Source organism: Pteropus medius, unplaced genomic scaffold (genome assembly GCF_902729225.1).
Source record: "Pteropus medius unplaced genomic scaffold, Ma_sr-lr_union100, whole genome shotgun sequence".
Taxonomy (NCBI): Eukaryota; Metazoa; Chordata; class Mammalia; order Chiroptera; family Pteropodidae; genus Pteropus; species Pteropus medius.
In genome coordinates this window covers 3,843,207-3,858,290 of record NW_024349799.1, presented here as the reverse complement: position 1 = coordinate 3,858,290, position 15,084 = coordinate 3,843,207, and the positions used below count along the sequence as shown (strand labels likewise).

Below are 15,084 nucleotides of genomic sequence, written 5' to 3'. Positions count from 1 at the left end.
GTAAGGATGGTTTTGCTGTCAGAGAGCCTCTGAATGAAAAGGGTGGCAGGAGCATGAAATGGGACAACAGGGAGCATCCTTTGGAAACAAAAGAAAATTCTCAGAAGAGGCAAGCGCAGACCCAGGGTGCCTGGTCAGGAGTGGAAGTTGTTCATTTGCCCAGATTCCCTCTGACTCAGAGGTGCAGAGGGAGGAAAACGGTGCCTGCCGCCATGGTGTGCCCAGGACCAGAGCAGGATGAGGCCGGCCTCCAACCCCCGTGGCACTGATGTTGTCTGGTGACTGACTATGCAGCTGGGCATCAGCCTCGGTCCCAGCCCCGGCCTGGCTCCAGCTAAGAGTGTGGAGTCAAGGGCTGGGAAAAAGGCAGGAGGTGCTCAGAGCAGCCCAGTCGGTGGCCCCTCGGAGTGTGAGCACCTCACCCACCCGCGGCCGCTCCCGGCCCACGGCTCACGTTCCATGGCAACTCCTCTTCTGGGAAGTATCATTCTCAAACTGGGGTGCACACCCTGGGGTGCTCGAAAAACACTGATGCCTGGGCCTGATCTCCAGAGATTCCAAAATACTCTGTCCGGGGTGCAGCCTGGACAACGGAACCTTTCAAAGCTCCCCAGGGGACACCAAAGTGCAGCGGGAGCTGAGAACGCAGCCTTAGGTACGGCTCCCTCAGGTCTCAGGCTCTTCTGGGAGGCAGGAAGCAGAACGCTCTCTCTGGGGACTCTGGCCCAGCGAGCATCCTTCTCCCTGGGCCTTTCTACTTCACGACACAGAGCTGAAGCTCGCAGTATCCTCACTCACCTAGAACTTCTGTAGCAAACTCCGTAATTCCAGACCCTTCCTCAGCCCCCTGCCCTCTCAATAAATATTTACTGAGCACCCACCTACCACGTGCCAGGCATCGTTGCAAGCACCACGATCACAGCAGAGCTAAACACACACATGGTCTCTGCCCTCATGGAGCTCACAAGCGCTACTAGTCCCTGATGGGTAAGGAGGCTCCATCTGTGTGTGCAGGCTGCACACAAACCAGCTCCCTGGGAAGGAGAGAAAACCGGCTAATGATAAACAGGGCCCTGAGCGGGAAGGGAGCAATGGCTCACTCTGCCGGGGAGAAGGGGAGATCTGCCTCGGACCCACCTAGCCAGGGCCAGGCCCTGCCTGTGTCTGCTGTAGGGCCTCCTCATAGCTGAGCTAGGATGCGGGTATGGCTACTCCAAATCCTGCTTGAAGATGGAGGCAGCAATCACATCAGCCCTCAGGGATGCTGGGGCACAGGGAGTGGCCATTTCAACCAATTCTTTTCTCCCAAATCAAGGGAGCAAAAGGAGAGTGATACAATGTTCCATGGCTACGATCTTCACCTAGTCCTCAGAGCTCTCACCACTGAATTTAATTCAATTCAGTTAAAAAAATGACCAAGCCAGGCCCTGGCACACAGGTCCCTCAACGTGCTTTTCATTCACTACTCACTGAGTTGGGGGTATGGACCCTGGAGTTCCAGCTTCATTCAGCCCTGGCCTGACCATCCAGGGCTTTAAGGACAAGGCAAGATTCTTCTGCATTGCTGGCTGGAGAGGCAGCATCAGGAGTGGCTGACATTACCAGGGCCCTGGCACTGGCTCCTGGAATCACTCTCTCTCTCCAGCAAGATCTCGAGGGTGAGAATGGCCACAGGGAGTTCATTCCAAAGTCAGCCCTCACCGCCCTATGATGGCAGTTTGTGGCCCTGGATAACCCCGTGACACCCATGTGCCCACAGAACAAACGTTTGTCTGTCTGAGACCAAAACTAAGACCTTCAAAGTGAAGGGATTCTAGGTGGTAGTTTCTAAGAAGACATCGGCAAACTATTTTGGGAATTTCTCCTTTTATTCCATGCTGCCCCTCTTCCCCAACTCCTCATAAAAATTGTAATTTCTGCTTTTGAAATACTCTCCCACCTGCCACCAATGAGTGTGAGGACAAACGACTGGTTTGACCATTGGTCCTTCTGGAGCTCATTGTTCAGATGGCTTTTTACTTCTCCCTGTTCCCCAAATTTCATTTGTTGAATTGCCATAGAATGAGTAGATACTTTGCTTCCTCTCCATGGTGTGTCGTGCTAAGCCACCTAAATCTATATGGCAAGGCTCTGCCACAGCAGGATTCCAAATGCCGGCCTTATGCTGCCCACCCTGTGGACCAACAGGAAGTGCTCAAGTCTTGAGTAGCCCAACACTTTTTGCTGAAAGACTCCATGTACCCACCTTGGCCCCATCACTAGCTTGGTGAGTAAACTAACATCTGTGGTCTCAAGTTCCTTCTCTGTAAAATGCAGACTCCAGCACTTTTTGTCTCCTGAGATAAGGTGTTTCAGGCGTTGAATGACAGACCTCCCTGTACTGGGCATCGTGGGGGAACCTGGGATGGTCAGGAATTCTTAAGAAGGAGCACAAGGCGGTGGGGGAGGCACTCTGGGTGCTCAGAGCAGCCACTGTGTATCACCCAGCAGAGAAACATTTAAAATGTTTAGCGGCCAGTGTGCCACACCAGCCCTAGTCGACGCGTTGAATGGTAGAACCTTCTCTGTGCCTGTTTTCTCACCTGTAAGGCAAACGATCTTGGCCTACGTGATGAGAAAATTAATCATGATGCTGACGAAAATAACAGCAGCTACCACTAGGGCACTTTCCATGGCCAAGGAGCTTGCCTGCATCATCTCAATGAGCCCTCACTACGCCTCTACAAGGAAGACCTCACTCGTCCCATTTAACAGATAAAGGCTCTAGGTCCAGAGAGGTTAAGAGAAACCATGTGATGGGGTTAAGCAAGGGGATAAAAATCCCGTCTCCCACACTCAGTAGTTGAATCACCCGAGACAAGTCACGTAACATCCCTTTTGGCCTCATCTGGCTCCTCGGGACACGTGACGCCTCCTTGTAGGGCTGCTGCAAAATTCAACGAGGATGAGGCTGGGTGCTTAGCACGGTTATCTGGCACTCCGTAATCGCTCAGTAAGTGGAATGATAACTTTTATTTCTATTTTTATTATTATTGCTCAAGGTAATAACAGTAGCAGAGCTGAGAACTCCCTTTGGTGCCTTCTTATTCTAAAATCCTATTAATTTACATGACATTTCACATCCAAAGGGCTTTAATAGATAACATTTATAATTCGCTTGTGAGTGATAAGGGTACATTTTATCTGCAGTGCAAGCTCTGACTCTGGTGGGGTAATGTGACGGCAGGAAGCAGGAGGCTCCCAGAGGCTCAGGGAGGGCCTGGCCAGGGTGGCCATGGTCCTATGGCATGGTGACCACAGGTGCGGACATGGATGCTGGAGCCCTGGTGCTTGTGCTCAGCAGCTGGACTGGTGATCTCTGCTGCCCTCGAGCTCCTCCCATTTCCTTAGGAGGGCCCAGGCCAGAGAAGCCGCTGCGGGTCCCTCCATCCCGGTGGGATCCTGTTCACTCCTCTGCCCCTGACAAGTGCCCTGTGGAGGCAGGGGCATGTCTCTCTGGTTTACCACTAGGTTCCCAGCATCTAGGGCAGGGCCTGTGACACAGCAGTGTTTGATAACTAGGTACTCAATGCGTTAAGGATGGACGGGTGGAAGAGGGATGGATAAATGCACGAGGGTTGGGGGAGAAGATGCTTCTTCCTGCTTCCCACATTACTTGAATCCTAGCATGTTCAAGGCTATAGTACCAGAAGTCAGATGGAGAAAGCCTGGAAAGACTCTAGGTAGGTACCACTAATAGGGCTGCAGGGCTGGCCCCAGAGGCTCCCCTGCAAAATCAGGGGTACCGTGGGGTCAGCCAAACACCTGCTCAGGCTCAGAGCAAGGCAGCAGGGCCTTCATGAGGGAAGAGCAGGCTGTGTTCTCTCTCTCTCTGTGTAAGAGCATCTGGATAAGGCTCTCTGCCTCAAAGGAGAGAGACCCAGAGTCCACTAAGTCGCTCAGTGGTCCGCAAAGGCCCTGACAGGGACCAGCCTTCTACGGTGGGGTGGGGTCAGCACTCCTGGTCCACAGTCTACCCAGGATTCCTGGGTGTGGAAAGAAGTGACCACAGCTTCCCAATGCCAAAGTCTTGTTGTCTAGCTGTCCCAGCCCAGGTGACGAGAAAGCACCTGTCCAGATGGGGAGCCCCAGAATAAACAGAGGCAGAAATGCAAGAAATAGAAGACATATACAACACTTTTGTGCATTTACACCTGCTGGTCCCTTGACATGGAATACCATTCCCCATCGTCTGCCTGGTGAACTTCTATGTGCGCTTCGAAACCCAGTTCAGATGTCACCCCTTCCTGAACACCTTCTGGGCAGCCAGTGACTCCTCCCCCTGCTCATTCTGCACACAGACCACAGAGGGGAATATTTGGTTACACGTGGGATGCCCCTCCAGGCTCTGACCTCCTTGCTTGCTTGCTAATAAGCACCCTGCTGCCCTAGAGGCCCCAGCCCGGGGCAGGTCCTGACAGCCTTTTCCAGCAGCGCAGAGAATGTACACTCACGTGCACTCCCCACTGAAGGGACAGGGAGCAGAGGCGGTGACCCCGTTGGGTGGGGTGTCTGGGGGCAGGGGATGTAAGCTGATTGCACTCAGGGTGAATGTCTCTGGGCAGGACCTTTTCAGCCTGGGGAGGAGCAGGGAGTGGGGGCCACACCTCTGCCATCTGGTCTGTCCTTAACTGTCCTGGAGGGCACAAACTGCCCATCCCTCAGGCCTGGCACGGCCATCTGCTTATAATTTCACACTCTGAGCAACTTCTGTTTTTGTTGTTTTGTTTTTTTTAAGCTGCGACCTTTTACTTGCTTTTGCTGATGGAAATTAAAACTGAAGGGCTTGAAGAAAGGTGATTACACTCCTGCTGGCAGACTTACTGGGGACTTTGAGAGCCTGGTGGTACAGGCACCAGGCGTGAGGGGGGATGGGGAGGAAGGATGGCCGTGCGGAGAGAGCCGGAATCCGGTGGGCACCATACTCAGCCCATGGAGAACCAGTGCGAAGCCACGTCCACAGCCTCCCTCCCTGCTGCCCCCGACGGAGCTGGCTGGGTCCTCTGCCCCTGCCTGGGCCTCCCTCCTTGGACACAACACTACCCAAAGCACTAGATCATCCCTGGTCCCAGGGACCCTCTAACAACCTGTGAGGAAGGGGGACAGGACAAGGATCAGTAGCCCCATTTGACAGAGGGGGAAACTGAGGCCCAGAAGTGGCCTTATACTCCCAGCAAGCTAGGGGCAAGAACGTAAGTCTTCTGACTCCCGCCTGAGAACACAGTGCTCCAGGCTTCAGGGAGCTGAGTGCTCAGTTAGCCACGTTTCCCTTTATTTATGCAGAAGAGCTTCAAGAGGCACAGAAAGCTGATCGAAAGTGAAACCCTCAATTCCCGTCAACTCAGATTGCTCCAATTCATTTCTTTCCGCAAACATTTATTAAGCGCCTATTAGGCACATCCGTCTGGGAATAGCGTCAGCTCCTGATTTTTCCACGAGGAGGGAGGGGCGCGGCAGCACTGCCCACCCACAGCCCTGACAATCCTCACTGTAGATCTGGGGTGGGCTGCTGAATTTTGCTTTTCCATCTTTTCAAGGGGCAGATACCCTTTCCTAACTAAGCTTGCCTTTAATATTCAAATGAGAGGATAAGCCCGGAGTACACACAAAGCCAGGTGGCACAGGAGTGGGCTGGCCACAGGAGGAGCTAGCTTGCGATAGAAAATCTGGCTGTGGGTGCAACCTGTGAAGGAGTAATCCCTAGAGATGCTGCTCCAGGCCGAAGGGATGTGCAGATGAGAGGGCTGGCGATGAAGCAGATGCATGAGGCTGCTGTGTCAGGAGGGGCTTCCCTTTACAAGGGAGCATCACTGTTTATAGTGCTGGGCACCCAGGTCCATAGGTCTGTGGTTATGTCAACATACCTGGAAAGCCAACCATTCTGTCTTAGCATTTCAAGATCAACTTGCCTACTAGTGAGGAACCAGCCATTGCTCACTGGGTAAGCTTCACTCTGGAACCCAACCAGAAGCAACGAGCCAGAAGTGCTGGCAGTGCTGGTCTACCACACTGGGGGTCTAGTGGGGTTCCCTATGAGGGCATTTTTGGGGCAGAGGGGTGAGGAAAGAGCCCCTTACAAACTTAAGCAGGAGGAAAGAGTCCTGGCATTTAAATTTTACACCCAAGTAAGAGGTCATCCTAAGCTATTGGTTCCACGATTTCAACGAGTGGCCTTGGAATCCAATTCCACCCTTGACAAGGTGGCAGAGGCTGGAGGAACGCTCCTCTCCCTCCGAGAACTAGGCCAGAAAAAGCGGAACTTGGGAGAGAGCAAGGTGGAAGCAAGAACCCAGGTCTGGCCACCCATGAGTGGGTACAGACCATGAGGGTTTCTGCCACTTGGGTGGGCTAGAGGAGCGAGTGGACGGAAGGGTCTTGGAGACATTCCTCTCAGTGGCTCAGATTACCAATCCAGACAGAAGCCTGGGCCTTTGGCGTGGCAGCTGTCGGCATGTCCGAGCACTTTACAAAACATCAGAAACTGTACAGAACTGACAGGATGGGCATGAACTGGTTCAGGAAGCAGCTCCTTGCTCAAGGTTAACGCTGCTTTCCCAAGTCATCGTGTAAAGGCAAAAAAGGTCCCCTCCCATGAACTCAGGCTCTCTTCAGTCCGTTTTCCGCATTCAAGTACACCTGTCAGAATAAGTCAGACCACTAAGTTTTTGTTTTTGCTCATAGACCGGACTACTTGAGCAAAGCGAAGCTTACCTGACAGCAGCCCCTACTGGCAACGGACTACATACAGGGCTTCTCCTGCAGAGGGAACCCGATGTCCCTGAGCTACGGCACCTTTCCTCAGACCATGCCCCCTTCCTCCTTGTGAAACTGATGGCCATCTTTAAGAGTGGGCAAAAGTCACCCAGCACCCATGTACCACCATTAGACTGGAATACAAAGTCAAAACATGAGGCGAGCAGGCGCTGGTTCCTGATCCAGCAACCATGCAGGCACTGCTAATCAATCACAGTCCTGCTGAGCTAGGACTTGGCCTCAAAATCGTTCTTAAGCCAGTGCTCCAGGAAACCAGCACCCATCAGTCAACGTCGGCACCTGAGATGGGACCTGTCCTCCATCGTTGAAGAGGAAGGACCAAACACTGGCACTTCAGAACCAGAGTCCCAGGGTCTCCCCGCCTGGGACCTGCACCCTGCCATTCACGCACGGTGTCCTGGGAGGGAGGTGTGAGCACCGAGTTGTGGGATGCTAGCTCAGCCCTCCTGGCTGCTCCAAGTGCCCATATCTAAGGACACTGCAGTGGCTAAGACTTTGGCCCAGAAACTTATCGGGAGTTGGGGGTCATATTAACCCTGTATTACCTAGTAGAGCTGAAAAGACCCCCAGAGGGTCACCAGCCAGCCTGAGGCAGAGGGTGAAGAATGGAGCCAAGAGACGGGGAGGCAGGAAGGAGAGGAGGGCGGGGTACGGAAGGAAGGGAACGTTCTTCTGAACTCATCTTTGTAGTTTCTTCACTGGCCCCCCTACTTTCCCAAGCCCCTTCTGACTCACCCTGGAAACCTGACCATATCGCTTCTCTACTTAAAATCCTCTAAGGGCTTTTCATATCTTTTGGGGATCAAATTTGAATTTCTGAGTCTGAGTCACAAGGCCCACTCTGACTCTCAAGTCTTGTCTCTCCTCTCCCGCACCAAAGATGCTGTTGTAAGCTTCCCATACACAAAACTGCTCATAATCCTGGGGCATGCAATGCCTCCTCTTTCAGGTTTGTGGCAGAGATTGCTGAGTGTCCCCTAGTATCTATTCTACTCTTCATACGTAGTACCAGAATCCCCTGCTTTTAGCTGGGCACATGGTTACCTAAAGACATTTCTGAGATTCCCTTGTAGCTAAAACTGGCCAGGTAGGCCTAAGAGATGACCAATGAGATCTAAGTAGAGTGTCTCACGTGACTTTAAAAATATGTTATTAAAGGGAGAGAGACACTCTATTGGAATGAGTGTGTACTGGCTGGAGCTCTAGCAGCCTTTTTAGATTATGAGGTGGAGTCTTATGTTGAAGATGATGGAACAAGAAGATAAAAGAAACCCAGACCCTTAATACTATGAAGCCACATCCAGGCTTCTTTTACACAGGAGAGAGAAACAAATTCTTATTTTGTTTACGGCATTATTATTGTTTTCTTACTTTTCTTTCTTAAAACTACTTAATTCAGTGTCTAAGTTTATTGTTTCTCTGCCTGGGATATACTCCCTTCCTTTCTTTACTTAGATAATTTGATTTAATTTTGCAAGACCCAGTTCTGATGTCACCGTTTCTAGGGGGCCATTCCTGACTGGCCTTCAGGCTGGACAAGCAGCCTGCCCTTTGTCCCTTTATAGCAGAGACAGATTCCCTCTCTCTAGCTAAGCACCTGTCCCATGATGCTCAATGGGTCTGATCACTGATTCTCTCTCCTTCGGCTGGACTAAAAGCATCTTGAAGTAAATGGAGAGGGAAGGAGGGAAGAGGAAGTGTGGGGCGCAGGGGTGGACAAGAAGTCCCAGCAAGTCTTTGGCTTCACTTAGGGATCCTACATCATTCTTTTCACTGGTAAGCAGAACCGCCAGCAGGCAGCTCCACTGGGGCGATGAGGAAGAGAAAACCACGCAGGACAGTGACACAGTAGGAACCTCAGAGCCCACCATTTCTAACATTTCCAGTTGTAGAACATTTACCAGTTTATAATACATGTTCAACTATACATATTATCCTATTTAACCACCTGACTAACTCTAGGCACTATTATAATCCCCAGGGTTTAGACAGCTAGGTCACCTGCTCAAAGTCACATGGCTACTATGTGGCCAAGTAAGGCCTAGAAACAAGGCCTTCTAGCTTCATGTCCAGCACTACAAGTGCCTCCAACAAACTGTAGTGTTCAGGGGAGCTGGGAAGGCAAGCCACGTGCAAACCACATATAGGCCAGTGTGCACAAGCACGTGCATGAGCTCCCACACACCTGGTACACAGATGTGAGGGACTCCAGATGTTCCAGTGGCATTCTCACTCGAGGGCAGGAACGATGGCACAGAAGGGGGCATGGGGTGAACTGTACAGCTGCTGCATGCAGATGCTCTGTCACTCTGCTCAAGGACAGGCCTGCCTCGAGCAAGTGCAGGGGACAGGAGGAAGCAGGGTGGGAAGGAGGATGGGGACAGACAGCAGCCAGAGGGAGTCTGCATGCTTTCAGAAACTGCACTACTAGGCTGTCATGGGTACCAGTTATTCAGTGCATTCACCTCCCCCAGAGCGAGAAAGGGACACTGTCAGGCTAAGAGACGGCAGCACACAGCATGTCCATGGTAAACAATTTATTTTTCTACCTCAGTTGCTTACAGGGGGAAAAAATAAAATGTCATTAGGGAGAAGCACAGATGAGCTATTTACAGAGATGAAGAAAATTCACAATGGCTAAAACGTTTGTGAGACAAGCATACTAGGACAAGTTCACCAAAGCAAAGCAATCCATAGAACAAAATAAAGAGGAAAAAAAAAAGCCATACAGATTAAAAAAAACAGCACTCATGAAAAGGCCTGCGGGAAAAATAAAAGAAAACTAACCAATTATTACATTGAGCATCTTTAATGAGATGTGCAAAACCACACGAGTTGGGACTCAAGGACACTGACATTCAAACATGGATTTGCTCACATCAAATGCACCCAATGGGAGCACACGGGTCACTTCTCACAAACTATGTGTGTGAACCAAGGGGTGACTCTTGGGGGTCCAACCGAGCTATACTTCGTTCATTTGAGAGTGGAGATTTTTCAAGCCGGGAGTGGAGGGGGTTGAGATCATGCAAAAAGAAGGCCCTTCTGGGGGTGACTATCAGGGATGCTGACTTAATCAGGGATGGACCCTCTGAGTTCTGTTCCCTCCGGCCCCAGTGGGCCATTAGGTCCTTGATGCCACCAGGGAATGCGAGGCCAGCACAAAAAGGGAGGCGAGGGCGGAGGTGCTGGGGAAGGAGGGGCCTGGTGTGGACGGGTGTCCATGGTGCCTGAGATGTGGCAGCACCCGGGGTTCTCCACTGTCTCTTCTGGAAGAGAGTGTGCTTATTGTTATGGCAACAGCCCCTGAGGGACTGGCCCCAAAAGACAAAGACGACCAGATCATGTTTATATAGTTTTTCTTCCAGATTGAGTTTCTCACACTGGTATTTATAGGTGTATGTGTGAGTGTGTGAGTATATTCACTTTTGGTACTGTCCACCACGGGACACAGGTGCTCCAAGTCACGCATCCCCAGCCCCTGTGGGTCACCAACACTTCAATGCCTCAATGAGTCTGGTCGTTATTTAAGATTTGATGGCTTCCACCTGGATTCCCCTGAGGAGGCTCCACAGTTTGTGAGAAGTTTCCTTCTGGCCCCGTTACATTCTAGGGGAGGTGGCAGGCAGGGCAGTGGGGGGTGGGCGGTGTTCACAGTGCGTACCAGAAGCGAAATGAGAGGGGACTGGAGAATAAATTTTTAAAAAACTGAGTGAAGCAATGAGGACATGAGTCTTTTCCACGAATTAAAAATAAGCAAAAGAACATTCATTCAAACAGGCAGCTAGGAGAGGTTCAGTGGGCACTGACAGCAGCCGGGGTGGCCCCCGCCGGGACTGTATCCTCTCTCTAGTAATGGTAGCAAACCCCAATTTGTTATGCCTCTCTTAAGAGCTAGTTGATAAAAATTATGTCTTGTGAAATCGGCAAATAGTCTGCAAAGTGAAATAAGAACAGAAATTAACAGATTAAACTGAGGGTCCAGAGCGGGAAAGAGAGGAAATGGGAGAGACGGCCGATCAGGATCATAATAATTGGAGCGCGTGCCGTGATTTACGGGGTTGGGGTGGGGGCACACGCGGGGACAGCTGGGCCTCGGAAGGAGCTGTTTCCACAGCGGTTGGTCATCATCACTCAGTCTTCCTCGAAGAGAACTACTCCCCACTCTAATAATTTTCCGAAGGCGCCTAGCCCTCTCCATCGGAGCATCTCACTTATTTTCACAGACTCTCAAGGCGGGCAGAGGCAGGTGCCGTTTAATATCTACTGTGTGGCCCAGGAAGCTCACACAGGTAAAACAGGGCTCCACCGAGAGGGACATGGGAGACACCCACGCAGACGAGATGGGTGTTCACAGAAAGAGCCAATTCAGGTGAGAGGGAGGACCCTTGGTAAAGGTCAGACTGCATTTTCCTGACAGGGATACGTAGTTTGTGAGGACGAAGGACCTTAGCTGCTCTCCGGGACCGAGGTGTCCTTCCGCTTCTCTTAGCTAAGGATCTTGAGTTGCCCCAGTAGGGTGGAGTCAAGAGAGAGGCTGGGAGGGGTGTGGGGTCCACACACGTCACAGGACTGGAGGTAGGAAGTGAGTGAAGTGGGCACACAGTGAGGACGTGGGAAAGAAAGATCACAAAGAAAAAAACATCAGGACGGTTTGGTGGTGATACGACAGCTTTGCTGCCGTCTCTGACCCACAGGATCCTGTGGCGTTGGGTGGGGGGCGGCGAAAGAGTCAGCCTGGTGGCTGGGGTGGAGAGGGCAGAGAGTGGGGCTGCCCCTCCTCTAGGTCACCACTCTGCAGCCCACACCTCTTGGCCAGATCTACTAGAAACATTCCTTGCTGGCACGAGGCAAGAGATAGATGTCAGAAAACTTCAAAGCTTCCCTCAGCAGGGGCCCTGCCCTTGTGGCAGGAGGGGTCAAGTCTGCTCTCGGGGGGGAACCACCACTTCATGAGCTCTTTGATTGGAAAGCCACAGGGGCTCCCCAGGAGTTGTGGTCTGGAACCCCAGGCTGCTTAGTGAGGTGTTTGGAATAGACAGAGCCACCATTCCACAAGAGGCAGCTCCTCCCTGGGGTGGGGTCAGCAGAGGACAGACGGACTCTGAAATCAGCCTGGCTCCTCCTGGAGGGGCGTGAGCAACTAGGTCCAGCCACTGGGCCACACTCTTCCCGGCCCGGGCCATTCCACACCCTGACCCACCCTGAGAGCAGGTGGCCTCACTCTTGTGGCCGCTGATAAGACACTGGTGAGGACAAACAAGAGGCTTCCAGCAAGTAGGAAAGATGGGGAAATGGAGAATTTGATGGCTCAGAGAGAACAGAATGGCCATGTCCCATGGGTTAGGGAGACTCTGTCTGGACATTCAAATGCCTGATTTCTGTCTCATTCAAACTCAGATGACTGTGTTAAGCTGTGGGATCGAGTGACAATGATAAACAGATGGGCCCTGGATATAGTCCCTCCAAGCCCATTCCATGCCCTTTACCAGCCCACTGCTCTGTTCCCAAAGCCTTGGCTTATGGTAAAGGGCTGAACACCTGGAGGGGTGCATCTCATTCTACCCTGCCTTGGTTGGTCACTCTAGCGGATCCACGGATGCAGGTCCCTGAGACACTGCTCTACCGACATTTCCTGGGCTGGTTCATGGGGCTCCGAGGGCAGGCTCTCAGACGATACAGAGGCTTTAGCATGGGCTCCAATTTGTCACCCCCCAAATTATCCTACATTAGAATCCCCCAGTTCTGCCCTCCTGGGACTAGTGTCACACCAAGGGGGCAACGGTAACCTGGCTGTGAAGGTTACCTGGGCTGCGCCAAGCACAGGATGTGTGAGCCTGTGTGTCTTCCTGTCCCCTGGGTTGGAAACCAGGGGAGGGAAGGTGTCCCTGAAACGGCCACCAGCTTCTGGGCTGAGCAGGATGGAAAAGGAACGGAGAATGGGGACAGAGGGACACCAGGTTGCCCCGGGAGGGCAGTGCACATGTGCGTGTATGTGTGGACTGTGTACTCCCACCAGACTATAGCTCTTCCTTTACGATTCTGAATGGCACATCCAACAGAACCTTCTGTGATTAGGATGTTCTATATTCTGCGCTGACGGTAGCCACAAGTCACAAGTGGCTACTGAGTAACTGAAATGAGGCTAGTGTGACTGAGGAACAGTAGCCACACGTGGGACGTGTCATTGTATTGGATAGATGGATGCTAGAGAGGTAGTGGAGGGTGGCACATAAGGCCCAGAACATCTGGGCCCAAATCCTGGTCCTGCCCCTTTGAACAGGGTTCTCCACCTCTCCAGGCCCTGGTGCCCCCATCTGTTAAAAGTGAAAATCTAACGGAGGAGCAGAGTGAGCAAACTCCAGGCCTTGCCTGGCCCAGTGCTGGCTTCTCCTGCTCCGAGAGGCCCACAGCCTTCGAAGCAGCCATCTGTTGTAAAGACGCAGTGGAGAGCACTTCCTTAGGGCAGGCAAGGATACTTGCTGAGGGCCCTACCCTGACGGGAAACTGCCTGGCCCTAGGGGAAGGGGACACACTCACGGGGAGTCCCTCACACTCACACTCCTCCATCTGGGTCTTGTGCTACTGTATCTGCCTCTCTGCCTCGCACCTCTACAATCAGAAAGGGGCACAGAGCCCAGCGGCCACTCTGTGCAAAGCTCTCACTTACAGAAGACAGAAGTAAGGCCCAGAGATGCAGAGTGACCTGCCTGTGGCCGTGGGCAGCCAGGCCAAGAGCCTAGGCTCCACTGCTGGTCGCTAGTCGAGGGCTCTGTCCCCCATGGAGCATGGCTCTAAGTGTCCTGAATGCCTCCTGACCTGCCCACATACAACCTCGCAACCCCAAAGCCCGGTGAGGCAAACACCGGGCCAAGCCCCTCACGTTCCCCTCCCACTGCCCTCCTCGCTGGCTTCGGACCCCGTCCTCCCAGGGCCACATCTTTGCTCCCTCTGCTTCCTACTGCATCTCCAGGCGGGATGACCCATCAGGAGTGAAACGCCGCCTGAAGCCCAGCGCCCTACAGCGCCTCCGTGCCCAGCACAGAACCCAAGAGGATGAAACTCCACTCCTAACGCCTTCTCTAGAAACCCCAGCTTCCTTTGCACACAGACACCCAAAGCACCCCAATACATTCTCATCTGCACTCCAGGTCTGGGAAAGGCTGGTTGACCCCCTCAGGGGAAAAGCCAAGTCCCATAAAATATCACTTCCTTTAGCACCCCTCCCCCAACCCCTATAAGATCACGGCTGCCCTGCTGCCACCTCGCGTGGGAGTCCCAGCCACATGGAAGCTGCAGCATGGCACTGTGGGCTCTGCCTTGAGTCTCTGACACCCACACAGAGGGGAGGAAGAATCTAAACACCCCCACCAAGACAGACAGCAAACCTAAACCCCAACAGTACACCCAACACACACCAGAAGGGCACAGAAGGCGTCAGGACGGAGCTGGAGGAGGGGAGGAGGGGTGGGTGGGTGATGGGAGACAGCAGGCAGGGGGCGGGGAGCAGAGGGCGAAAGGAAACCCTGGGCCGAGAGTTTGGTCCCCAGGCTGAGAGAACCCCGAACAGGTTTTGGAAAAAGGAGAGTGAGCAGACGGAGGACACCTTCCTCGGTTCTTCCTTTTCCCTGTAAAAGCTGCCACCTCCAAACACTCGGCACCAGTGAAACACTTCTGTTGACCATACTGAGCTGCAGCCTGACCCTGGCGTTAAGTGGACTTGAAATTTAGCACCTACAGGTCATTTCTTTAATGGATATATGTACGCACAGTGCTCTCTTTAGGGGTTCTCCCTCCCCCAAATGCAGCCCACCTCCCATGTTTCCAACACCCCAGGAGTCAAAGACACTCACCTGGGAATTGATAGCCATAGCTAGGAGCAAATCCGGGGTAGCCGCGGCCATAAGTTGCCACAAAGTTGGGGTAGCCTTGAACACAGAGAGAAAGAACACAGTCCTGTTACTACAGCCGCCTCAGGTCTAGGGGGAACCCCGGGGTGGGGAGTGGGGGAGGGAAAAGCTTAACCTGAATTATTTTCCTCCACAAAATGATTTGTCTCCCATGAGGGTCTTACCCGGGGCCTGGGTCACCTCTCTCCCATAGCTGGGGGACTGGTCAACCTGCTGGTAATTAACCTGTATTTGGGCAGAAAGACCCCCCAAAGCCACATGCTTTCTTGACCTGTAGAGTAAATGCCACGTATTAGCAACAGACACAGGGCCCGGCCTGGCTCTGACATTTGGAGAGCTCACCCTGAATGTACTTTACCTT

General features: G+C 52.6%; 1 protein-coding gene across 5 annotated transcripts in view; it reads right to left on the bottom strand.

Moving 5' to 3' along the window:
• MSI2 (musashi RNA binding protein 2) overlaps positions 1 to 15,084 on the bottom strand; it is a 375,150-nt gene that overhangs the window by 34,308 nt on the left and 325,758 nt on the right. For 4 of the 5 annotated variants that reach the window (XM_039885723.1, XM_039885724.1, XM_039885727.1 and 1 more), the window contains exon 10: positions 14,667 to 14,741. In XM_039885723.1, the coding sequence (XP_039741657.1) occupies positions 14,667 to 14,741 (75 nt within the window). Of the gene's footprint in view, positions 1 to 10,509; positions 10,749 to 14,666; positions 14,742 to 15,084 lie in introns of those variants that run through there. The other variant, XM_039885728.1, reaches the window with a different exon arrangement.